At 52.6% G+C, this 23,940-nt stretch overlaps 11 protein-coding genes across 11 annotated transcripts; 4 read left to right on the top strand and 7 right to left on the bottom strand.

Moving 5' to 3' along the window:
- Nucleotides 1-12: 12 nt before the first annotated feature.
- On the bottom strand, nt 13-1,970 carry BO66DRAFT_151419 (putative vacuolar sorting protein SNF7 family protein). Its single transcript, XM_025642150.1, has 5 exons — nt 1,759-1,970; nt 1,388-1,649; nt 1,077-1,295; nt 804-1,016; nt 13-743 (listed from the first exon to the last, which is right to left on the bottom strand). The coding sequence occupies exons 1-5, from the start codon at nt 1,803-1,805 to the stop codon at nt 51-53; spliced, it is 1,434 nt and encodes a 477-aa protein (XP_025501538.1). The 5' UTR covers nt 1,806-1,970; the 3' UTR covers nt 13-50.
- A 225-nt stretch (nt 1,971-2,195) lies between these two features.
- On the bottom strand, nt 2,196-4,866 carry BO66DRAFT_378959 (TRAPP III-specific subunit 85 family protein). The gene is made up of 2 exons (XM_025645818.1): nt 3,470-4,866; nt 2,196-3,418 (listed from the first exon to the last, which is right to left on the bottom strand). Exons 1-2 carry the CDS (start codon nt 4,539-4,541, stop codon nt 2,271-2,273), a joined length of 2,220 nt encoding a protein of 739 aa, XP_025501537.1. The 5' UTR covers nt 4,542-4,866; the 3' UTR covers nt 2,196-2,270.
- Nucleotides 4,867-5,427: 561 nt separating this feature from the next.
- BO66DRAFT_413407 (tRNA adenylyltransferase) lies at nt 5,428-9,479 on the top strand (the record flags this gene model as incomplete). Its single annotated transcript, XM_025649415.1, has 7 exons — nt 5,428-6,232; nt 6,285-6,836; nt 6,903-7,108; nt 7,472-7,621; nt 7,676-7,781; nt 7,888-8,336; nt 8,415-9,479. The coding sequence occupies 7 exons, from the start codon at nt 5,428-5,430 to the stop codon at nt 9,477-9,479; spliced, it is 3,333 nt and encodes a 1,110-aa protein (XP_025501536.1).
- A 227-nt stretch (nt 9,480-9,706) lies between these two features.
- On the bottom strand, nt 9,707-13,200 carry BO66DRAFT_393673 (phosphatidylinositol-3,5-bisphosphate 5-phosphatase). Its single transcript, XM_025647814.1, has one exon. It carries the CDS (start codon nt 13,085-13,087, stop codon nt 10,001-10,003), a length of 3,087 nt encoding a protein of 1,028 aa, XP_025501535.1. The 5' UTR covers nt 13,088-13,200; the 3' UTR covers nt 9,707-10,000.
- A 202-nt stretch (nt 13,201-13,402) lies between these two features.
- On the bottom strand, nt 13,403-13,783 carry BO66DRAFT_393672 (uncharacterized protein). Its single transcript, XM_025647813.1, has one exon. The coding sequence runs from the start codon at nt 13,706-13,708 to the stop codon at nt 13,511-13,513; it is 198 nt and encodes a 65-aa protein (XP_025501534.1). The 5' UTR covers nt 13,709-13,783; the 3' UTR covers nt 13,403-13,510.
- Nucleotides 13,784-14,672: 889 nt separating this feature from the next.
- On the top strand, nt 14,673-16,018 carry BO66DRAFT_378948 (uncharacterized protein). Its single transcript, XM_025645817.1, has 5 exons — nt 14,673-14,983; nt 15,064-15,216; nt 15,275-15,294; nt 15,357-15,553; nt 15,677-16,018. Exons 2-5 carry the CDS (start codon nt 15,110-15,112, stop codon nt 15,929-15,931), a joined length of 579 nt encoding a protein of 192 aa, XP_025501533.1. The 5' UTR covers nt 14,673-14,983; nt 15,064-15,109; the 3' UTR covers nt 15,932-16,018.
- A 239-nt stretch (nt 16,019-16,257) lies between these two features.
- On the bottom strand, nt 16,258-18,492 carry BO66DRAFT_430459 (putative protein kinase; the record flags this gene model as incomplete). The annotated part of the gene is made up of 1 exon (XM_025650523.1): nt 16,258-18,492. The coding sequence occupies one exon, from the start codon at nt 18,490-18,492 to the stop codon at nt 16,258-16,260; it is 2,235 nt and encodes a 744-aa protein (XP_025501532.1).
- A 104-nt stretch (nt 18,493-18,596) lies between these two features.
- On the bottom strand, nt 18,597-19,399 carry BO66DRAFT_151290 (uncharacterized protein). The gene is made up of 2 exons (XM_025642149.1): nt 18,691-19,399; nt 18,597-18,638 (listed from the first exon to the last, which is right to left on the bottom strand). The coding sequence occupies exon 1, from the start codon at nt 19,183-19,185 to the stop codon at nt 18,754-18,756; it is 432 nt and encodes a 143-aa protein (XP_025501531.1). The 5' UTR covers nt 19,186-19,399; the 3' UTR covers nt 18,597-18,638; nt 18,691-18,753.
- On the top strand, nt 19,273-20,952 carry BO66DRAFT_393669 (NAD(P)/FAD-dependent oxidoreductase). Its single transcript, XM_025647812.1, has one exon. It carries the CDS (start codon nt 19,614-19,616, stop codon nt 20,799-20,801), a length of 1,188 nt encoding a protein of 395 aa, XP_025501530.1. The 5' UTR covers nt 19,273-19,613; the 3' UTR covers nt 20,802-20,952.
- On the bottom strand, nt 20,803-22,551 carry BO66DRAFT_422048 (aminotransferase class IV). The gene is made up of 2 exons (XM_025650017.1): nt 22,340-22,551; nt 20,803-22,278 (listed from the first exon to the last, which is right to left on the bottom strand). The coding sequence occupies exon 2, from the start codon at nt 22,051-22,053 to the stop codon at nt 20,893-20,895; it is 1,161 nt and encodes a 386-aa protein (XP_025501529.1). The 5' UTR covers nt 22,054-22,278; nt 22,340-22,551; the 3' UTR covers nt 20,803-20,892.
- A 363-nt stretch (nt 22,552-22,914) lies between these two features.
- On the top strand, nt 22,915-23,916 carry BO66DRAFT_393667 (O-methyltransferase). The gene is made up of 2 exons (XM_025647811.1): nt 22,915-23,411; nt 23,463-23,916. The coding sequence occupies exons 1-2, from the start codon at nt 22,934-22,936 to the stop codon at nt 23,669-23,671; spliced, it is 687 nt and encodes a 228-aa protein (XP_025501528.1). The 5' UTR covers nt 22,915-22,933; the 3' UTR covers nt 23,672-23,916.
- Nucleotides 23,917-23,940: the final 24 nt, after the last annotated feature.

Raw genomic sequence — 23,940 nt, 5'->3', positions numbered from 1 at the left:
CTTATGTTCTGTATATATAATCCTCGACGGTTAAAGGCTGCTCTCCTTGATCACTGAGCTGTGGCGCTGGGGGTTTCTTCGACCGACATGCGGGACAACCTCTCCTCTAGCTCAGAATCAAGATCCCTCTCTGCTGCTGCACTGCGCGCGGCTTCTTTGGCACGCTGCTCGAGCTTGTCGAGTTCGGCAAGTTTGTTGCGGGTCTCTTCTGCTTCCTTCTCCTCTCTCGCCTCCCGCTCTTTGTTCTCCAACTCCTCAAGCTCCTCATCGATCTCCATCTCGTCGATCTGCGGACCGGCCTCATTCAGGATGTTTCCGACCTCATCCACCTTTGTCATCTCATCACGCAACTCCTCCACTACATCCTCAACTCTAGCCGCACCTCCGATCTGTGCATGCAAGCCACGCAGCGCTCCAGCGCTCGACTCCATCACCTTAACAAACTCGACCTGATCCGTAGCCTGTTCTATCTTCGAATAGACCTCCTCGAGCTGCATCAGGGTATCGAATCTCTGCTTGAGATTGTGCTCAGCAAGTTTCTTCGAGCGTACAGCCGAAAGCGCAGAGACGCGATTCTTGTTCTGCAGCGCCGTCTTCGCAGTCATATTCAGCTCGTCGATCTTCTTCTCCAGACTCTCGACCTGGGTGGCCATCGTAGCCATGAGCGATTTGATCGAGGCCACGGCGGTATCTTGCTCCGTGATCTCCCTCGGCGAGTCGTTGGTAGGTCTAAATCTGATAGTCTACACCATAATTAGCCATAAACACCTCGATCATAGACAAAACCAATGCAAGAAACAAACCTTTCCATCGTACGCGATGGCCCCACTATCGCGGGACAGATACAGCAAAAGCACATCCAGATCCGCATTGGACAACTGGCTCCCCTCATCCAAGATGGAAGCGAACTCCTCCACAAACTTCTCCTTAGAGTAAACCAGGTCCGTATTGGACGGATTCTGCCCCGTAGCCTTCTTGACCACTCTCTCAGCAGCTTCCTGTTCCAAAACCACAGCAAAGCAATCATCAGCCCCTCACCCAATCTAACCGCATCGCCTCTTCCTTTGAGAACATACCTTCAGATTCTCCACCAGCACCAACTCCTGCGCCTGCAGTCGGGGCGTCGCCTCCTCGGACCCCAAAACCACCCCCTTCAACTGCTTCATCCCCCAGCTCATGACCACCCAGGGACTCAACGCCGAAGTATCGACCCCCCAACCGGGCTTCTGCAAGCTCACCCCACTATTCTTGTACATCTGCAACGGCACCATCGTGCGGTTCCGGATCGCCTCATCCTAAAACAACCGACCCAAAACCATGGTCGTGTTAGAGACTTCGTTACCAAAATTGACCAAACCAGATGAGGGAAACGAAAAGAGAGGCTCACAAAAACCGCCCCCAGCGCCACCGGTCGCCCGCACTCGGGGATCTCCAAATCACGGAGAAGAGTCTCATCCGCCCGCAAGATCAAATGATTGGCCTTGGGCTTCGCGCTGGAGGAGGACGAGGATGAAGGGGTGGAGTGGATGTAGCCGTGTTTCGCGGCGTTGGCGAGGGCGTGTTGCCATGCTGCGATGTTGGTGTTGTACCCCTCTGGGTTGATCTTGCGGTGGATGGGGAAGTCGGAGTAGAGGGATGGGAGGCGGTTTCTGTCATACCGAAACAAAGGGTCAGTGAGATGACACTTTGTGTGAGCTGTGCGATAGACTGGGATTCAAGGAACAAGGGGCTGGCTGGTCCAGTCGATGGGTTACCCACTTTCTGAATTGATCCTGCGAGAGGATGTAGTTGAGGAGGTCGTTCATGTTGGATTCTTCGCGGGTGAGATGTGGTGGATTTAGATGGTGATGGGGAGATTAGGATTAGATATTCGTGGGAGAAAGTATGACATAAATCGTCAGCAGTAAGCAGTGCTGTGAGGGCTCTGCCTGCTTGACGGCTGCTCTGGTCTTTGTTCCGCGGTCCTTTGGGTGGGAATCTGATGTCAATAAATGGGCCAGCCCGTTGGTTGTCCGGGTGGTGATCTTATCGATAAGATCGGGTCATGTGATGGTTCGCTCGGGGAATGCACCGTGGACGTCATCGGACGCCCGGGAGACCCTGGTTGCTGCATGCCGGGCTTACATGAGATGATGGCTCAGTGACTGGCAGAGTAAAAGAGCAGAGCAACTACAACGCAGGTGATACATATATACGAAGCATTAGATTTGACGAGTGTCTATAATGATGTATAACCTTCCATGCGCCTATCCGGCCTTTTCATTCCGTCCCTAAGCTCGTTCAAAGTCATCATCGGCTGCATTGTCATTATCCCTCATACCCTGTGTCGGGCTAAGTCCGGAGTCCAGAGGATTCACAATTAGGGACTTCCTATTCTTCCGTCGATCCAGCTGCTCGCTCGTCTCTTCGGTTCCCAGAGCTGCTGCGGTGGCTGTCTCGTCCCTAGTATCCAGGCCTCGAGCCTCGAGATACTCAACCTTCACGGCATGCCTAAGGTTGTCGATAAAAGTTTGCATCTCCGGCATTGAAAACGCCCCATCCCCCTGCAGCACGTCCGCATACAAGCGCTCCGCCTCCTCCAAGGCTGCCGAGGCTAGGGCAGGTTTTCCCAGTCGAAGCCACAGATCTGCAGCAAAAACGCTCCACATCCCGGCCTTGCGACGACGAGACCCCCATTTCATGCCAGGCACGGCATTGCGGGCCGCATAACAGGCCGAGATTCGTTCACTGAAGAGGCCTTGACCGATAGAGCCGGCGAGACCCTGGTCCATGACCCGCATGGCCCATCTAGCCGCGCTCTCTACCGCCGAGCCACCCCGTGATTTAAGCAACTCCATCGCGAGAGTCAGACATCGTAGAGTGTTAGGCGCATCCGAGCATCGAGTTAAGTACGAATAAGAGGCCGTTTCGAGCATCTGATCAATCGCCTCGATCTTGACTTTGGTACTCATGGAAGATGGACTCAAGAGCATGCTCACAGCCGACATCTCATAGGCACCCGCGTGATATTTCCAAGCCTTGTCGTTCGCGTAATCGGACCGCAAAAGTTCGTACGTCGATGCGGAAAGCTTCCAATCACGAAGCATAAATGCAAAGTCAGCCATCTTACGCAGGACAGCCTCGGGCGCGTCAAATCTGTAGTAGCCATGAGCCGTATCATAATTGCCACTGGCTCCACCAGAGGTCAGACTGGATCGAGAGCCGGATCCGAAGCCTGCCCAACGGCGTGACATGGACATGAATCTTCCGCTGATACCACGTCTGCGAGAGGCTACTTGATCATTCCATACCGCCACTCGGTTTTCCATGTACGGCACGACTGATTGCGCAACTAATTCCCGAACGAATGCCCTGATCGCCATCATATCCGACTCAAAGACGTGCGGAAGCCCACCCGTATCAAGGTCTACTAAGGGCTCTGGTATTTATTAGCACTTAACGCACAATCAGTCCAAGCGACCTGTCTCACCTGCCCAGCCATGCAACCGCTCCGATGGCGAAAGCCATTCGCACTCAGGTACTTGAACACTGTCATCATCTGTAACCACACATTGATTGCTGCGCAATCTCAGCAGGTGACAATGAAGCCCGAAATGGCGTTTCATTTGATCGTATAGCTTCGTAGACTCTGTGATGTCGTCGCGATCCTCATCATGCACTAAGACGTAGTACCGAAGATACTCAGGATGGATCCAGTCAGGCACCCGTTTGTCTCCATTGTTGGTGTCTGCATAGAGTCGTCTTAGAGTCTCCAGAGGGGCAATATTGCGCGAGCTGATGGCGATAACACAGGCCACTGGATGTCGAAAAGTCTCGTGGGGTGTCGCCGATGCTATGGATAAAAGCTGTCGAAGGTATAGTTTGTATAATGGTGATGTGCTGGGGAAACCGAGAAAGTCCTTGGGGTATAGAGACCCGCCCAGCGGATCGTCCAATGAGCCCAGTTGCTTCTCCAAGACCTCCTCCACGTGTGCTAAAGGGGAGCTCCGCCCTCCACTTGACTCAGGGGGACTTTGATTATTGTTTCCAAGATCGACAAAGCGCACTCCATAATCCTCCCAGCTCCGACTCGCTCCAACACTATCCCGAATGACAAGCTTTCCTGGGATATTCTCGCCAAATGGCCGGATTAACTGCCAAAACCCGCCCGCAAACCCCTTTTGCCTTACTAATTCATCGGTGTCCGCTGATGCATAGACTCCGACTACCGGAGAGAACGAGCGTATGATCAGCGAGCGTATCTCCTCGGAGCCTTCAAACCGTCCTTCTACTGGAGAGCCGAGGGATGACCGGGCCAATTGGGGTGTTGACGATCGAAAGGACGGTGTCCGCGGTGATGCTGATCGAATTGGCAATTCTGACGTCGTGGCGGAAAGAGGCGGGGTCGGGGATGCGACCCTGGACTCAGCAAGATCTGCATCTAGAGACGGAGAAGAGTCGCGGCGCTGGTTTGGATACCTCGTCTTGGAAGCGACACGCGGAACGCCGGGCGAGAACGACGGCGGAGGCTTGACCGGAGCAGCATCTCCGGGCGATGTCATGGACTCCGAGTAAGTTGCGACGCGACACTAAAAGAGGTTGAAAAAAATCTAGAGCCCATCGACTGGGAAGACGGGGTCAGAAAGATTAGAAGGTCAATAAAGAAGTGCGCGAGGAGTAGAGTCAGCTGTCAGCCTGGAAGATGTGGAATGGAGAAAGAGGGAAGGAGGATGAAGAGAAAAGAAGACGGTGCTGGAATGAATGAAGCCACTTCACCGCGGCCGCAACGGGGGAGAACAGTAGAGGTAAATCGGACCATGCACGTGAGACCTCCTGTCAGCCACGGACAATCATCGACTCGGCAGAATTTCAGACTAGGCTCAAAGATTCATTTAGTCGATACACATTAGATTGTCAATCACCTTAAAGTCAACAAGCCAATAACAACAAACCGACTCTCTGTGACCTCACCGTACCGATGGAGAATGATTCTGAAGAGGCAGGCGGTGCAGGCAGCCCGCATGAATCTGCCGGTTGTACTGTTGCTCCGTCGCTGCAGTCATGCTCTATTCTTGGAATGGACTTCTCTCTTTCGAAGAGCAGCACAGTCAATGTTCTGTCATACTTCCCTGATGAACCGCCTCTGAGTCACGGTTGTCATGGCATATGTCAATGCGTGCGACTCTCCTCCCCCGTGCCCTGGTCAAGTTCCCTGGATTCCGCCCCGCCGTCATTCTTTCTTCACGAACTTATAGCGCTGTCCATTCTACCCCTCTAACACGCCTCCATCCTCAATCCTCTACCCCCAACTCATATTCTCGGCAACACCTGCACAAGCACAGAGCTGCTCTTTCCATATCGTTCATGAGACGTCCCAAATCCCGCAGCCCTTCTCACCGACCGGAAAAAAGACGGCGCCTGTCTGTGGCTGCCCCGCGCGAGAACACCATGAGCGAATCCACCGATACTCTCCCTGAAATCCAGTTGACGCCTCTCGAGAATACCCTCAAAACCCTCCTACTTGATGTTGCACAGTATATACATGAACGAAGGTGCGCAGAAGGTTCTCATGATGCGAACCCCTCCGGCACTGTCTTGCGATTCACTGGAGGATGGGTGCGCGACAAGTTGCTCGGAGTGGACAGCCAAGATATCGATGTTGGCATCAACAACATGACTGGATATCAGTTTGGGCTCTTGCTGAAAGAATACATGGACATCCCTGGCAACTTGGACAAATACCGGAAGGATCATGCGAGCGGCGATCTAGGCAAAGAGCTTGTCAGTCTGCATAAGATCGAGGCGAATCCGGAGAAATCCAAGCACCTAGAAACAGTGACGACGAACATTTTCGGCTTCGATGTAGACTTGGTCAACTTGAGGAAAGAGACATATACCGCCGATAGCCGGAACCCTCAGATGGAATTCGGAACAGCCGAGGAAGACGCGTTGCGCCGGGACGCCACCATCAACGCACTTTTCTATAATCTCAACGAGTCCAAGGTCGAAGATTTGACCAGACGCGGTCTTCAGGATATGCAGGACCAGATCATCCGCACCCCATTGGAGCCATATCAAACATTCCAGGATGACCCATTGCGTGTGCTACGACTAATCCGTTTCGCGAGCCGCCTGGGATACCTGATACACCCTGAAACTGAGGCGGCAATGCAGAACGCCCATATAGGCGAGGCGCTTAAGCTTAAAATCAGCCGTGAGCGAGTCCTGAAGGAACTTGAAAAGATGATTTATGGTTAGCGAATATGCTTTCAACTTACGCTAAGTATTATGCTGATTATTTTTAGGTCCTGATCCTCGCGGTGCCCTACATATCATAGATCGCCTAGGTCTTTATCCGACTATCTTCGCTAATTTCCAGGATGAGGCCACTGTTGAGACTTCGTCCTGGCCTTTCGCCTACAACACAGTAGAGAGACTGATACGGCCTACTGATGTCGACCCTCGACAGACAGTGGAACAAGTTCGAAACTTTCTCATTCGCGACAAGCAAGAGGAGTTCTACGCCTGGATGCTCTCAGCAATGGCTCCGTGGTCGAAGGTCCCAGGGCGCCCCCCCAAAGGCAAAGGGCGGCCACCACCGCCTCGGGCTGCAGAGGTTGCCAAAGAAAGCTTGCGAGCTGACAACAAAGTAATATCTGTTGTGGGAGATGCAGCAGCAAGCTGGCAGTCGATTATTGAGGTGAAGAACTCAATCTTGGAAGGTGCTGTGAGTGGAACGGCAATGGAAGTTCGCAGGCACGTTGGGTTGCACATTCGTTCTTGGAAAAAGGACTGGAGGCTGTGCATTGTTCAGGCCATACTTCAGGAGGTCGTGAGCGGACGCCAGTATGACCTAGGTGAGAATCTCAAGCCCATTCTTTTCGCACAACCCGTACGGACAGCTGACTTATGTTGTACATTAGTGGTCGTAGAGTATGCCCGGTTTATCGGGTACATCAAGGAACAAGGCCTGCAAGATGTATACGATCTGAAACCGCTTGTTAATGGTGATCAAGTCATGAAGACCATGGGTGGTAAGAAGGGACCATGGCTGGCCAAGGCATTGCAGATGGTGGTTGAATGGCAGCTAGTGCATCCCGAGTCAACCGATCAAGAGGAAGTCCTGAAAGTCTTAGCTGATAAAAGACAAGAGCTTGGGGTCTGATAGAGTCAAAATCTATGAATAGAAGTTAGCGAGCGCGTAGCTGAACAATTTTTGGTGGTCTCAAGTAACTGTAGTGATGGAGTTGCAGCGTGACTGACGGCTTGGGCGAAATCCGCCAACTGACCGCTCGCTGCATAAACTGCCGTCATACAAACCATGGGATCGCAGTCCAACTTTCTCCTCAAATTCTCGGATTCTGGACCTCTGTGTCACCTGAACCTTCTCCCGCCTCTTGAACTTCTAGTAAAGCCTTCAATAACAATTCACAACTCATCGTAATCTCCTTTAGGGCAAGAGCGCTGGATTGCCTGCCAAGTGCACGGATAGATGGAAGAACTCCGCGCAGCAGCATGCGAATCCCTCCCGCGAGGTGATCTTCAACTCCCAGAGGCTGCGACTGCCCGCTATACCACCACGGGAGGCTTGAATCACCTATGGCAGGATTGCTTGTCTCAAGCTGAATCGGACCCGGCCAAAGTAAGCGACCCAGCTTAGCACATACAATAGTCATTGCTGACAAATACCCTTCAGCTTCGTGAGAACCTACTGGTGGCCCAAGCAGTCCTGCACAATTGGGCTTCTGAGACGGTGCTTGAAGCCGATGTAGAGGCGGCAGATTACATCTATGACTGGGCAAGCAACGCTGCCCTCCCTTCGTCCATCTTCGCGGAGACAATCGAAGAGGCCAGTGGTAAGATCGGCCCGGTTCTCTTGAAATAACACGCTGCTAACCATTCCTCCAGAACGCAAGCTTGCCGCCATTGCTGAAGAGAAGCAAAAGCTGACGCAAGCTATCACCGTCATCTCCGGACTGAACAAAGTGCACCCCATTGGCAAAGCGGCCAACATCCCTAACATTCTCGTTGCGCTTGCTAGCTTCACTTCGGAAGCCGATCCCTGGTCCACCGAAAAAGCGCACCGGATCTCAATTGACATCCTTCGGGGGTTCAGCGCCACCACGCGCTCCGATGGCACTCTGTGGACGCATCTCGAGACGGTCCTGAAGGAGAGGATCCGACCTCTCTTCACCAAGACGAGGAACCCAGCCATTACAGCAGAGGGCCGCAAGAACTTCCACCCTGTGCCCCTGGCCCGATTCGACCTCACCACTCTGGACCCAGAAGCGAAGCCCTGGAAGGCGTTTGCCGTTTACTCGACCACAGTCTTTAGCTGGGCACTCGCTCAATATGACGTTTGTCTCCCTTGACACCTGAAATTGAAGCCAAAACCGAAAACCAAAATCACTAACCCCTAGACTGTTCCCGCAAAGTCCACATCGATCACCCAACTAGAACGACAATTCTCGCAACTCATCCCGCCAATCCTCGCGCTCATCGACGACGAGACCCTGACCCCCAAGATCCGCGGCTGCACCCTCCTCAGAGAACTCCTGCAACCCATCCGCTCCGCCCAATCGGACATCCTGCGGCGCACGAACCTCAGCTCCGTCTTCGAGGACGCCCTCCGGCCATGCCTACTCTCCCTGCCGACTATCACCCCGGAAGACGACTCCCTTCGCCTGTTGAGCACCGCCTACCCGGCCCTGCACGCGCTCCTCGAAACCAGCTACGCCACCGGCAGCAGCAGCAGCAGCAGCAGCAGCAGCAGCAGCAATAAACCCGAATTCACCGCGGGCCTAGCCAAAACCCTCCGCGACAACCTGATCACCTCCTTCCACCACATCAGCTCCACGAACCCGATCACCTCCCCCTCCGCTTCCTCCGCACTGACCTCCTTCCCCCACCCAAGGCTCTCCACGCTCCTCCTCACCGAGATCCAACGAACGACCACCGCCCTCGGCATCGAAACCACAAAATACATGCAGGAGACCATCCCCCTGATCTACAGCACCCTCACCAACCCGTTCGGGACCGCGCACCCGCCCCTCCTCTTCGCGGCGCTGGGCGTCACCCGCGCCGTGATCCTGAACGCCCACCCGCGCGTCTGGCGCTGGCGGACCGAGATCCTGGGCGGGGTTTGCCCATGCTGGTTGAATGTCGTCGACGAGGAGCGGGAGATCCGCGCCGCCGCCGCCGGGGGGTCGACCACCAGGAGGTTGAACAATTCCCGGAGTCATGCTCCCGAGAATGATGGACGGTTGAGGATTTTGGGGAGGCTGAAGAACGAGCTGCAGGGCGTCGTCGCTCTGCTGCGGTTGGCATTGGAAAAGCCCCTGCGGCCGGACACGCCGGAGCAGGAGGCCCTCGCGGCTGGTGACTTTGGTAAGGAGCTGGAGGAGCTCGTTGCGGCGGAGGAAGAGCTGCGTGGGCTGCTCCTCGCGGAAGTGGATCCGTCAGATGGGAGGTATTTTGGGCAGGCGGAAGGAGAAGAATGATTCAGTCAAATCTTGCGTCGTATCGACTCATCCCCCTTCGGCTGTCAGTATGAGCGAGGCACTTTGTCGTTTGCTTATGATTTCAAATTGAAAGTCCCGAGATTAGGGTCAGGGCGATGTGATCCGAGTTTTGCCAGAGAGATTGAGCTACTTGAAGTGATGCCTCAAATTTACGCTGATCTTAAGTACAGCCATCTTTGAGAAATAGTCACAATAGGTACTGAGTAGTTACAACACTATCTGAAACTCTAATTTTTCCTCAACCCCGACGGAAAAAGTAAATCACAACGGGGGAAAAAAGACCACAAGATATGAGGGTAGCAGAAAACATCAGGAAGTGGGCACGCACGCGGCAAAGGGGGTATCATGTCATGACAAGGGCATTTGGTGAAACAACACAATTGGTGGAAGGTTTGAAGAAAGCGGGATGAAGATCAATGAATCAGAAGACAAAAAGTTCTCTAAACATACTTTTCCATGAAACATGCTTCCATCCCTCCTAGGCACGATGAGCATCAATCCTAAGAATCAACACGCTGCTTGAAAAGACTCTTGCCCCGCAACCACTGCCGGTAGCGCTTGTATCGCTTTTTGTCGTAGTCCTCCGCGACGACGGTCAGCCCGGTCTCGGGAACGTTGAGGTATTCGACATAATCCGCCAGGTTCTCGAGCGCGTTGGCCTCGAGGGTGGCTTCCTCGACATTGCATTTGTTGGCATACTCGATGTAGTCGAGGTTGGCTTCGTTTTCGCGGATCGAGGTCGCGGTCAGTTCGTTCTCCGACGTGACTACGAGGGGCACTTTCAGGGGATGGTTGATGTAGCGTTCGTACTCTTCGGCCTCCGCGGCGGTGACGGTGGGGTTTAAGGAGTCGTGCACGAGCTGGCCCAGGGTCCATTGAGCGATTTGCGCTTTGCTGGGCGCGGCGCCGGGCTCCAGGGAGGACTGGAGGGAAGCGGTAGTTTGTGAAGGCGTTCCGAAAGACGTGTATGTGGGTTGTTTCATGATTCCTGCGGCCGGAAGCTGTTTGTCCGCAGAAAGGGGTTGGTTCAACCAACGCCGGTTGGATTGCGAGGTTGTGGAGTTGGAACGACCGATTGCCGTCTTGTCAGGTTCCTGAATTTTGACTGTTCGGTGGGTCTGACGTTCACGGTTCACCGGTTCATGTGGAATTCTGGTCACGAACGGGCTGATGTCGTAGGGAGCACCGGATCCAGGGCGGAAAGGCAGGTACCGGAGGGTGGAGTTCATCTTGTAGGAAAACACCTTGGAGAATGATGACACTGCTAGCGGGCGATAGTACTCGAGCCAATAGTCATCATAGTGCGACAACGGTTCCTTGAGCGGCTTAGGAGGGGGCGGCAATTCAAACTTCTTCAAGTTGTCCGGATTGTACCAGTTGATATAGTGAGGACGCTTTTTGTTTGCCCATGACCTTGGATTGGCATGATGCAAGTAATAGTCGGTGGACAGGTCCCACAACATTGGCTGTCCCTGGGAGAAGATATAATTGCCAAGGAAGAGATTGTATGCTTCCTGGCGTTGAGCATCAAGGAAGGAATTGTTGTAGTAACGCTTGAAACTCTCGACCATGTCTCGCGAGTGACTGCTCCACTGATTAATCTTGCGGTAGGTTGCCATGGTGTTGACCAGATGAGAGCCTCCGTATTGAATCGCGATGGTGTCACCGTGATCGTGCCACATATCAGTGAACAGATTGACAGCGTCCGAATCGTACTCCACTGTTGTTCCGTCGATGATTCCCAAAGCGTGGAGCTGATGGCCCAGCGCGCGTTTTCCGATCACAAACTGAGCGGCATTCGTACGATCAAGGCAGTCGATACAGTTGGTCCTCGCTACTCCGTTCTGCAGTTGAAGCCCAGACTCGGCATCGACACCATTCTGGAAGAATCCAGTCTTTGGGATAATGTCCCCGGCAATATCCTCGAGTGTCCCGATAACATCTTGATCGCGACTTTTCGCAGCGCGACTCATGTCCCAAGGTTGATAAATGATCTTCTTATCCTCAGGAAGGAACTGATTGAGATACTGAATGGCATTGGTGTATTCCTTGAGAAGTTTCGACTCGCGTGGGGTCCGTTCTCGAGCTTTGATCAAGTTCAATGCGTAGACTGGGGCACCGTATCTTTCAAACAGATTGTCGAAATGCAAGGCCGCAGCAGAGTAGAACGGGTCAACCAGATTCAGCTCAATGTCTGGCTTGGGTGAAACACCGGAGTTCTCCTGAGTCCAATAGAGCGGGATACTGCCACGATGCTGGACGTATGACGTATAGAGCGGATTAGCGTAGAGCAGCGGACCAGGCGCATGGAACGACGTAGCCGCCATATCAGAGACAATTTGCTCAGTTTCGACGTCATTGGCCACATATCCCAGGTCATTCGCTCCTCTTTTCAGAAAACGAGCGCCAGCAAAGAACCGAGAACGACGGGCAATAATAGTTATGTACACAATCCGCCCATAAATTGAAAGTTTGGCCTGTTCGACATAGCCATGGATGATCGGAAGACACCACTCCCAAGGGTTGCGTAACTTGGTAAGAGCCGGGGTGAGAAGATGGTGATTCCAGATAAACATGGGATTGTAATCCTGCTGGAATGTCTTGGGCTGTCCCTCATGATGAGCTTTGCGCTCCCGGCAGATATTGCGCTGCAAAGTATGGGTAATGTCGTAAGAGTAACTGAAGTAGAACGACCGGGTCAAGTCAAGGTTATTCAGGATCGCAATGTACCTTGCCTCCTCAGGATTCTTCTCCGGTCGCAGGCGAGATGAGCTGGACGTCGTCAACGAGATCAACTCAGTTCCATCAATCTGATAGACGTAGTGCCCGCCGAGCATGGCAACCTGGCTTCTTTTCGTCACTAGGAGCATGTAATAAGCATCCGTGAAGCGAATGAATCCCAGCATAGCCCAGGCGCTGCATTTAAGCTTTAGTCCGCCCGAGCTCTTATTGCCGTCGTCGATGGTATCCAACAGCTGGCTCATCTCCCGCTTGCTGTACACGATGTCATCCTCGGAGATGATCAGCTCGCCCGACTCAGAGGTCCGATCGATCTTCATGATCCGGAAGCGGGTGTCTGACAAGTCCATGCCGACCATGTAGAAGCGGGTGGCTGTCTCGTAGAGCGAGAATTTGTGCATGCGGTTGATCCCCTCTTCGCCGCCCGTGTCGAAGAACGCAGATCGCTGCTTTTGTGCCGACGTGGGCGTCGAGTCCCGCTCGAAGGAGGTTGCAACCTGCGGCTCTTCATCTTCAGCTTCCTCGCCCTCCTCGCTCATAGGGGCTGTGGGAGCCGATGGGGCGCTGAAGGGCAGCGAGGGGAACGGTGAGGCCGCGCGGGGGGACTTCCGATCGTCTTCGATGTCGAGAAGGCTCCGCAACGCGGACTCGGGCTGGTCGCCAGCCAGCCTGCTGCTCGAGCCAGAGGTAAAGGAGGTGTCTGCATAAGGAAAATTGAAGTCAGTCGGAGAGTCTGGAGAGCTGCTACCATCCCGAGATGCTCTGGAAGAACGGCCGCCATCAAGACGACCAACACTGCGATCTTCGGCCCCATCGCGGGGGATGGAAATCCCATCAAGGCTCTCCATGATGACAGCTGAAGTTCATGGAAGCCCGTTCCAGAAAATCAGAGGCGTGCAATCTCAAGAGGCCATGACAGTCCTTCCAAAAGCCACGACCATCCAGTGGCTGAGGTTTTGGCGGTCGAGGTGATTTTAGCTGGATTGTGTCTGGGGCAACATACCGGTAACTTTGGTATTGAGATTACCCATCGCTGCCGGTGGTGACGTCACCCACTGCTTCCTGCTGAAGCACGTGATGCTGTATGATGGCACGTGATCTCATATATGGGTGGATGGCAGAGAGAAGTTCTTTTCCTGAACACACAATTCCACTGTCTGGAACAAAATTAGAATCAGGTTGACATCTTACATGACCGCTCTATCTGTGTTACTCTTGCCACTGCTTCTTTTGGTGTGAATGGGGGAAAGGAGACTTAGATGTTTGCTCAGTCATTGGCACTCCGTTTGAAAGGAGACACCTAACCTACCAAACAAAGTAGCTCCGGCAACAAGTCTTGTCTGCAAAGACCAGGCAGCTGTAGTAGGCTCTAGGTCACTCTCGCAGCTGGCTACGGCTACAAGTGAAATCAGGCTATTCCTATCTTCATAGCTGCCTGCCTTCTCTTGTCCATGACCTTGACTTCTCATTTCTGCACGGGACAGTCAAGCACGATTACTGGCCTGCATATCTTCTAGTGTATAAAGTGACAGATGAGACAAGCCACAGAATTCAAGCTCGAGGACCGGAAGTAAGGAAATCGAAGTCTCCATTATGGCGATGCGGCTTCGGGACAGGCGTCTACAAACGGCGAAGAACATACCTAGAACTTCATCTGCTGCGAGGTACTCACACCTCTGGACGTTCAATCGTTGCGAAAAGTAGCCATGGCGCGTATGAAACACCTTTCAGATTTGGAAGATCATTCTGATATTTTCCGAGTAATTTGAGTCGCGCGGTGACCTCCTGGAGCGTACCAAGCCATCCAACCATCTCGAGTCCTCTTGCAACGAGGCCCAATAGCTCTCAACTGAAATATAGTTTGCTTTTTCAGTCACAAAGCATGTTGATCTTCTGCCAGCTTGTTCCAACAGGCACACATGTATATGTTCTCCCCTTGCTGTCCGCCGTGTCTCCGTGTTGCTCCAGTGTCCGTTGTTATATTCTGCATTGCCATTCGCTTCTCTGTCGCAGCCAGGGTGAAATGAAGAGATATCGGACAATTCTCATTCCAGGCTCCTTGTTTTCCGAATCACCAGAAGACCAAGTGATGAGTAGTTGGTGCCCCATCTCGTAATCGCTCAAAGGATTTGAACTAATTGAATTATTAGCCATTAAACATCCCAAGCTTTTCATGAACAAAAATAAACTTACCCGGTGACAATGCCGTGGGATCGACACTCCGCAACAAATACTTTCCCATCTCTAAGCACGAAGTAATGCAAGGAGAGCTCCTCCGCATCTCGCCCACCCGCCCCAAGAAGCCCGCTCTTACCCCAAATTCCCCAACTCGGCACCCGCGCGGGGAAAGCAACTCCCCCGGGACCCAACAAAGTAATTCTCCCCGCGCTCTACGGCCGGCCATTCTTACTATCCCACTGCACACATCTTACACTTCAAAAGCACGCAATGCAACACAAAAAAACAGAAAAAAGCAGCTTCGATCCCAGCTCGATGGTATAAATAAGCTCCCCTGGGGAAATGGCTCTGTCACCCCGGGTCCTCAATTGTCTTCTTCCATAGCTTGCCCAACCAACCCCCAACCCGAGACCGCCATGACGGAAGCGATCACCCACATCGTCCTCTTCAAGTACAAACCCTCCATAACATGGAGCGAGTTCGAAGAGCACTTCGCCGTCTTTCTCGCGCTGAAGGACAAGTGCAAGAAGCCGGACACCGGGCGGCCTTACATGAAGAGTATGAAAGCAGGTGCGTGGTGTGTTTTTTTTTTGGCCAATATCCAGACGTCTGCGGCGGGGAAATGCTAAAGCTATAGTTTGCGAAAAACCGTTCAAGGCAAGAATCGCAGCTGGGAACCGTTCAGCAAAGGCATGACACATGGGTTCGTCCTGGAGTTCGAGAATCAGGCCGACCTCGACTACTATCTGACCGAGGATCCGGTGCATCTGGAATTTTCGAGGAAGGCGGCGCCTTTGATGTATGTTTTGGGCATGTCGACATGCTTTGGATATGGTGTGACTGACGAATGTCTGCAGAGAAGATTCAGTCGTTATCGGTAAGCCCGGCAACCAACCCCCATCAATTTCGCCAATGTATCTAAACTGGCCAAATGCAAAGACATCCGAGACGGCGTCCTCTTCGGGCCCCCAGCGAAGAAGCCCACCGTCGGAGCCGGCACGTTCCACGGGAGCTGCCATTGCGGTGACTGCTCCTGGACGGCCGAGATAACCGAGCCGGAACACATCCTCTGCCACTGCGAGACGTGTCGTAAACTCGGGGGTGGGCCTTATTCCATGAATCAGATCATCCACAAGGTGTGTTTCCGTTACCTATCACCCCACAGCGCACACGCGCGTGCAAAAGCATACTACTATATACAACGGCGCAAGTGAAGACAAAGCTAATCTCTAGGACGACGGTGATGATGGCGACAACAGAATCAACTGCAAATTCTCTCCGGAAAACCCAGCACGTATACCTACACCGGAGCCTCCGGAAACCCCGTCCACTGCTACTTCTGCCCCAATTGCACCTCCCACATCTACCATCATCAGGCCGTCATGGGAGACCGGATCATCATCCGAACCATCTTGCTCGACAACGGCGCGCGTATGCCCCCCGCCGGGGAGATCTTCGCGGAAGGGAAGTTGGCGTGGGTTGATGCGCTTCGGGCGGAGCTTGAGAAGCGATAACGCTGGGTTGGACAGCTGATTATTCAATTCATGCTATATTTGTCTTGTTTGGTGAGCATATTTGTTTTACATGTGCGTGTAACTATGGTTAGATGTTCGATAGGAACAGAATATAGAAATCTGAGGTTTTGCTGTCATTGGGTGTATATATTCGAAGAAGTTGGTATGTGGTTATATGACAGAGATTATAGTAGAATAGTTAATAGTAGATGCTATTTAAGGAGAATGTTCAACGCTATGCGCTAAATGCAGGGTATACTTACTCTAAACCGATCGATGGACCTGTGCGTATGCGTCGAATCGATTGCAGCATAAGAGATACCACATCAATACGACTCCGGGTGCACAGTGGCAAGGATCTCTCGCAGGCACTTCTGGATGACCTCACACCGCCAGCGTTGCCGAGGGTTGGGATCCAGCATACCTCCAATGCAGCTCGCCAAGGCTTCAGCCACCGTTTTTCCATTTTTCAACTTCACATCGCCCATGTGAACCTTGTCCATGAAGTCTCTGGGCAGGCATGCTCCGTTGATGGATGCGGTCGGCGGCTTCTTGTACGGGCCCCTGGTCAGATCATCCAGCACGAGATGGCGCTCCATCTTCGTGTTGAGAGGATAGAGCAGCTCGAAAAGAATGATACCCAAGGAATAAACGTCAAGCGACCAGTCGCAGACATATCGCATGGGCTGCTCCATCCCTACCTCCTGGGCGTATTGGTGAACATACCCGCTGGAGATCATCCCGCTCGAGTCGAGAGGTGGACGATAGAATTCTGTACCAACGATGTGGTGAATTTTCGAGCCGTGCTCTGAGGACTGAGGCGAGCCGTCAGATGAAGGATCGTTCAGATGCGAGATGTCAGCCACGAGGCCGAAGTCGCCGATGCGGGGCTGGCAGTAATGAAGTCCTGGCCCGCCGTCGGATTGACAGGGATGACAACCAGTGTGGGTGTGGTGTTTCTCCGGACAAGAGAGGAAGATGTTGGCCGGTTTGAGGTCGCGGTGGATGATGTCCTTTGAATGCAGGTAAAGCACACCGGAAAGAATGTCCACCATCAGTTGCAAGGAGGGAACCAAGTGAAAGCAGTGGCGACGCCGTGGCTTCCCCGAGTCATCTGCATGTGTGCTGGGTCGCGGGTTAAGATATGCGTGGAGAGATATCGGATGCATCGACATCTGGATATGCAAGATCACCACAGGAATCTCAAGGCCCCTGCCACGGGTGCGTTGAAGTTGCATGCTCGAAGGGTTGTGACTGAGGCCGTCTGTGAAGACATCTTCATCAGCGCTGCGAAGCGAGCTAGGCTGGTCCTGAGAGATATTGTTGGAGATCGAGGGGCCAGGCGAGATGTCGTCGTCTTCGTCGTCCGTGCTTTCTCTAGAGGTGAACTTCGATGTAGAAGTAAGCGGCGGTTGGCCGGAAGCCGAAGTTTCAGACTCCTCAAAGACGATCGCCAGTTTTTTGTTCTGGCCCTCCGCCGTCGACATCTGCGGCGACATAGAATGGTGTGACAGGTTCTGTTGCGTGGAATCCGAGTCAGTATCAGTCGACGCATTGAACAGGGAAAGGTCGAGTTTGCGAAGACCAAGGTATTCAAGGGGTTTTACCTTTTCTGCCCAAGCGCCATAATACCGGACGATATTGGCATGGTCGAGCTTGGCAAGTGTCCGGATCTCTTTCAGGATTTCTCCCAAATGGTGCTTGTTTCCGCCTTCTAGTTGCGCGAGTCGTCGCCGACTGATGGGTATCTTCTTGATCGCATAGTCGTGTTCATCGACATGGTTTTTCACGTGGTAGACCTCCCCGAAGGCGCCCCGACCTAGAACACTGATCTCAGTGAACTGTAACGCGTAGCGCGATATCTCTTCACAACACGAGTTAGTAAGATCGTCGTAAAGAGACGAGCGGGATTCCGTACCCAGAAAAGGAGCCAGATGCGGGCTGAATAGGTGGTCAATGTTAGGCTTCTGCATTGAACCAAGAGAGTTGGCCTTTTGTCTGAGTTGCGTGTAGTCCGAACCACCTTTATGGAGTGTCAATTCACTAGAGGTCTTCGGCAAAGGGGCCCGGGCCCCAACAGAGGCTGATCTAGGTTGACGATCGTGCAAGTCGAGGCGGTTAAAGGAACGGCTAGCAATCAAATCCAGCGTATCTCGATAGAGCTGTCTTGTGGGCCTTAAGGCTTCCTTCTCTGCACCTTCGTTCACAATTCCATGCTGGGAGAGGACTTCCGACTGATGAGTGTACATATCATGCCCGAGAGCTATAACCTCGGGAGAATCCCGCGTGTACTGCCCGTGGGAGCCTGGCTGCGCGTTAAGTAAATCCGCGGCTCGAGTGAGACAATAGAACTCGAGAAGAGCAGCGGTCATCATCTTTCCATGACCATCAACATCAGTGCTGTCTCCTACTGACGTAGGCGACAAAACGCCCTTCTTCTTCGGCTGATGTCGCTGCTTAGAGCGGACCTCAGGACGAGGGCCCGAGATATGAAGCTCTTGGACCTCCTCATCTGAACTAGAAGACGATGAGATTTCCGAGGGTTTTCTAAACATCGACATGATGACAGAAATTCAACAAAAGACGGGAAATAGCCGCTCCGATGCCACGCCGAATCAAGGTGGAATGGGTATAGTTGGCCAACCAGTGACCAATTGACTGAACGATAAGTTTAACAAGTATAAACAAAACGACTGCCGTGAATATCCTGTGTCCGGTTAGCAAGAATGCTATGAGAAGCGGAGAAGCAGATTCCTCACTCAGTAGCAAAACTGGATTTTATATAGGCTCTGAGAGAGAGCAAATTAATTATACAGATTTCTTTAAGCCGAGCGCAGCTGCGAAAAATCCCACGATATGGCTTTGAACGCAATTGGAGAATACCGCCTATGTTCAATTAGAGGAATGGCTCCGCTCTGCCCTTTCGTGAAATCATGAAAGGTTCCATCAGATTCCAAAGAAAGATGCCATTGAGAAAAGCGCCAACCGAGGAGGTTGCATTTAACCCCCAAGTGTGCAATACACGATACACAAGGAGATGAACTGCTGAGAGTGACACAGAATGATATGAACACGATGGTCACAAAGTTTGTATGACGATAGAAGCGGAAATGCAATTGTATGCAGGATCCAGCCAGGTTGGGTTGGCGCGAAGTGGGGTGGGGTTCGAGGGCGAGGGAGCGAGAGAGAGAGACAGAGAGAGAGAGAATTGTCAATAGCATTGAGTCACTCACTCCTTGGAGGGGCACCAGCATCCCGCGTTCTCTGCCTCAGGCAATCACGGCTCTCCATTGCCACTCATCATCCCTGGCCGACCTCGGCCGCAACAACAACCCTTCCAAGTTTCACACCACGCCTTTCAAAAGTAGCTGGAGTATAGGCTAGTGCTTTGGAACTCCGAGTATTGACCGAAATCGGTATCGTACCACACCTCACCGGTGCAAAGCGGCTCTGAAGACGGATAAATGTGGGGGTGGATTGGGCAAGAAGCCTGCTAGCACTGGTCACTATAGCACAGTGGGGGTAGACAACTATACGAAACCGACTGATCTAGGACAGATGCGCCGAGACACACGCGCGGCGAGCTTGGCTGGCTTGGCCTTGCTGGATCATATATAGGCTACAAGCCGCTGCCCTTAGGGATGATCTCTGGACACGCAGCACAACTCAAATTTTGACCAAGATGCAAGCCTCACACACGGCAGACATCGCCGTTATCGGCGCTGGTATCATGGGTTCGGCCCTGGGATACTTCCTATCTTCCTCCGGAGACGTGGGCAAAAAGATTGTGTTGATTGATCGTTCTTTTGCACCCTTGAAGGGTTCCACTGGCCATGCACCTGGATTTGTTGGCAAGTACAACGAATCGGAGGTCCTGACCCGTCTGGCTCAGGATACGGTCCATGAGTACAGAAAGATCCCTGGTGGATTCGACGTGGTTGGGGGCCTCGAGCTGGCGACTAGCCCTGCAGGAGCGGAGCGTCTGAAACAGCGACATGACTCCGCCAAAAGAGCTGGTCTCCAAGCTGAGCTCATCTCGTCCGAACAAGCAACCAAAATGGCTCCTGCCTTGATCAAGGGAGAGTACACCGCCGCGTTGCACTTCGCCGGCGATGGTGCTGCCAACGCCATCAGGATCACCACCTTCTTCCAAGATGAGGCACGGGCGAGGGGTGTGCAACTCCTTCAAGCGGATGCCACGAAGGTTCAACAAGCCAACGGCCAGGTGGAGGGTGTGATGACTACAGCTGGATTTGTCCAGGCAAAGACGGTCATCATTGCGACTGGCATCTGGGCCCCCGAGCTCTGCAGCTTCCAAACTCCCATTCCTATTGTCCCTGTCGCGCATCCCTATATGTACGGCAGATACCATGAGTTAAGCGAACACAAAGCCCCTTGGGTCAGATGGCCTGAACACCACGTTTATGCCCGTGATCACGGTACCTTTTATGGGCTAGGCTCCTACGACCACCCGCCACATGCGCAGCAGCCGGCCGAGACGGCCATCGGAGACTGGATTGAAGATTTTAGCGCAACCTTGGATACCGCTAGGAAGTCCATCCCTGAGTCGACAAATCTGGAGATTAGGGAGAAGTTCAACGGTATCTTCTCGATGACGCCAGACAATATGCCACTGGTGGGAGCTGTTGCTGAGGTGGCTGGGCTGTACATGGCTGCAGCTGTTTGGGTGACTCATGCAGCTGGGTCGGCCAAATTCTTGACTCAGCTGTTGAAGGGAGAGGCTGTTGATGATACCTTGAAGGAAGCTTTGGATCCCAACAGATTTCAGGGACGGGAGATGAAGGAGTTGACACAGGAGTCTTTGGATGGGTACAACCATATTTATAAGACCGTTGCAAGATCGGAATGAGCCATGCATTCGAATTTTCGATGTATGATAATGACTTCAGGGCATATCACCAACGCTGATACTTTCTCCCAATCGCAAAATCCGTACGTGTTCAGAGCTTCGCACGGTTGTTAGAGGAACCTTTGTACTGAATAGCGAAGCTATAAGCTGGGTCATAATGCATGTCCCAATACTTATACCATATCATTCTTGTCAGCGGCCCAACCTTCCCATCACCGACCCTCCGACCGTCCAAGGTTGTGATGGGCATAATTCCTCCAGCAGTCGTGCACATGAAGATCTCATCAGCCTGATAAGCCAGATCGACTGGTGTAGGCTCCAAGCGAACCGGAACTCCCATTCCTCGCGCTATCTCCATAACACTCTTACGCGTGACCCCATGCAACACCCCTCGATCAGGAGTATAGATCACCCCATCCTTAACCAGAACGATATTATACCCTGATCCCTCAGTAAGATGCGCATCCCCGTCCGTCAAGAACGGATACGTCGCCCCTCGATCCGCCGCCTCCAGCGCCCCACGAACCAAATCCCCCCATTGCAGATTCTTGACTGTCGGATCAATTGCTCCAGGTGGGACACGTCGGACTGTGCGTGCGACAACCGCATGCCCGCCCGTGCGCTGCACCTTGGGCTCCATCACCCAGACATACGGCTTGATGAATAGATACAGATTATTTGTGAGGCTGAGGGGGTCTTTGCTACCCCTGATGCCTTGCAGACCGCGCGTGACAATAAGCTCGACGTATGCGTCGCGAAGGTCGCTGCGGATCACCATATCGACAAGAATGCGCTTGATCTCGTCTCGTGGAATAGGCAGCCTCATGCGTAGTTTCGCACAGCTGAGCTCTAACCGCGAAAGATGGTCGTCCAGGCGGAAGAAGCGCCCGTCCCAGACGGCGGGGACGTCGTAGGTCAAGTCGCCGTGGAGGAAGCCTTCGTCGAGCAAGGGAATGTGAGCTTCATGTAGCGGAATGAGATTGCCTTCGATCCAGGCGATGCCTTGAGTAAAAGGGTTGCTGGTAATGGCCTCGAGGGCGGCTTTGCGGGCGGAGTAGCCGGCGAATATTTTATCCATGGTGGCCATTATGGTGGATTCGAAGATAATGACTATATGATCGTCAAGTGCCTGGATGTCGTTGGATTCAATCTGGATGCACTGATGGTGTGCTGTTGACGGGTCTCGAAAAGAGGGGAATGGATGTGAGGGAACACAAGACTTATAAGAGTTGCATATCAGTGCAAATGCCATGCTTATCTCTCGCTCCTCACTCGCTGATCTCCTCACAGTGACTAACCCAGCACGTGGGCGGAATTCATTCCCTGAAGTCAAAGAAAAGTCTTGTCAAACTGGTTGGGATGGGCTTGTCAGACCATGGATAGAATGATGGATAGTAATCTGTTGTGAAGCGCAGCTTGCTCTGCTTGCATTTCGAACATTGGAATTCTACAGAGCCTGGTATGTGGGTCGGTGTACCTAATAAGACACGGAATAAATCAAGATATGTTCTTTCATAGAGTTATAGGTGCATACAAACCTGTTATGCGCGTGGGGAGCCAGGTGATGTTCCCATGGTGTCAAGCCGCGAAGGTTAAATTGGGCCACTCCAGACTCTGCTGCAACCCGCCCACAAACCGCGCAATGGCTTTCAAAGGGCGTCCAATAGTCAAATTATATGCTGTCATCCATTGCTCCGCTGCATTCTCACTGCGCCAGCTCTAGCCTGTTTTGGTAGTGACACGATGTCGCTCAGAGGAGCCAAATTGGCTTTGCGAAGGTCTAGGGAGAAGTGCTCCGCTTGAGCGGGCGAAAGCTGGCAGGGCGCCGTCTCGCCATTTCCCCCACTGTATAGTACCTTACTTTTCGAGTAAGCTCACATCGGATGTGCCTTTTCCGTCGAAGCGGCTTGCATATCGCACGGACTCAGTTACTGGGAACAATTGGCTGTTGCCAGCCATATGACTCACAACTTTGTTGTTGCGGATGTAGTTGCGCAGGAGGATAGAGGGCAGCCATGAGCTATTGGATCATGCAAGAAAAGCTACAAGTCTGAGAAAGAGGTATAAATATGGCCTTGAACACCCCCAATGCTTCGATGACCACTATGAACCTTGTTACTTGAATGCTAATCATGGCTTCCCAAGCGAGCAATCACCCACTTAAACATGTCTCCCCACACATATTGTCGCTGCTTTCCAGACTACACAATAATTCCGCCGCACAGGAAGCCCACATGACTTGGGATGACTTCGAACCCGAAAGTGTCGATCAAAAAATGCGAGACAAGTTCGTTGCCATCGAACAAGATAAAGCCTACTTTCTCTACCAAATGGGCCTTGCAACCGGCGCTAAGACTATAGTCGAGGCTGGCACATCCTACGGGGTGAGCACCATCTATCTCGCCCTGGCCGTTGCATCCAATGTCGAAGTTACGGGTGGTCCAGGAAGAGTCATCGCAACGGAGCATGAGCCCGAGAAAGCCAAGAAGGCTCGAGAGCATTGGAATGCGTGCGGTAGCTCTGTCAGCGAAATCATCGAGCTGCGAGAGGGTGATATCAGGGAGACTTTGAAACACGACTTGGGAACGGTAGACATGCTACTGTTGGATAGTGAGTGATATGAGACCCTGAAACAGTCTAGGTTTGTGCTGATAGTGACAGTCTGGGGCCCGATGCTGCTTCCAGTCTTGAAATTGGTCCAGCCGGCACTGAGACCGGGTGCTGTCATCATTACGGACAACACGATTAGTGCTGCAGAACATTGCAAAGAACTCCTTGACTACATGCGTGCTCCTGGAAGTGGTTTTAGGAATCTTACACTCCCGTTCAACAATGGACTCGAGATGAGCGTATATCAGCCGCAAGGATAACAGTGACGGTATGGGAAGAATAGATTGTTGGGAAGGCAGCCAGCAGTGGTGTACTAGGAGAACAAGGCGCCGATTGAGTCGTACTGGTCTTGGTGAAACCGTGTATGCAGATGTCCTTCAATAAAAGCCTTCTTAGCGACCTCCACAAGAAGGTGGCCAAAGACGAATTGCAGTCTAGAAGCACAAAAGGCGCTTGTGCCATTCCATATAACCAAAATGAATCCGTTCCTACAGCCGAACCTGCTATTTATTGAAGCTACTCCGTACAA

The sequence above is a fragment of the Aspergillus aculeatinus genome (genome assembly GCF_003184765.1).
Source record: "Aspergillus aculeatinus CBS 121060 unplaced genomic scaffold BO66scaffold_40, whole genome shotgun sequence".
Taxonomy (NCBI): Eukaryota; Fungi; Ascomycota; class Eurotiomycetes; order Eurotiales; family Aspergillaceae; genus Aspergillus; species Aspergillus aculeatinus.
The sequence above is the reverse complement of the archived record's forward strand: the minus strand, read 5'-3'. Positions and strand labels throughout refer to the sequence as shown.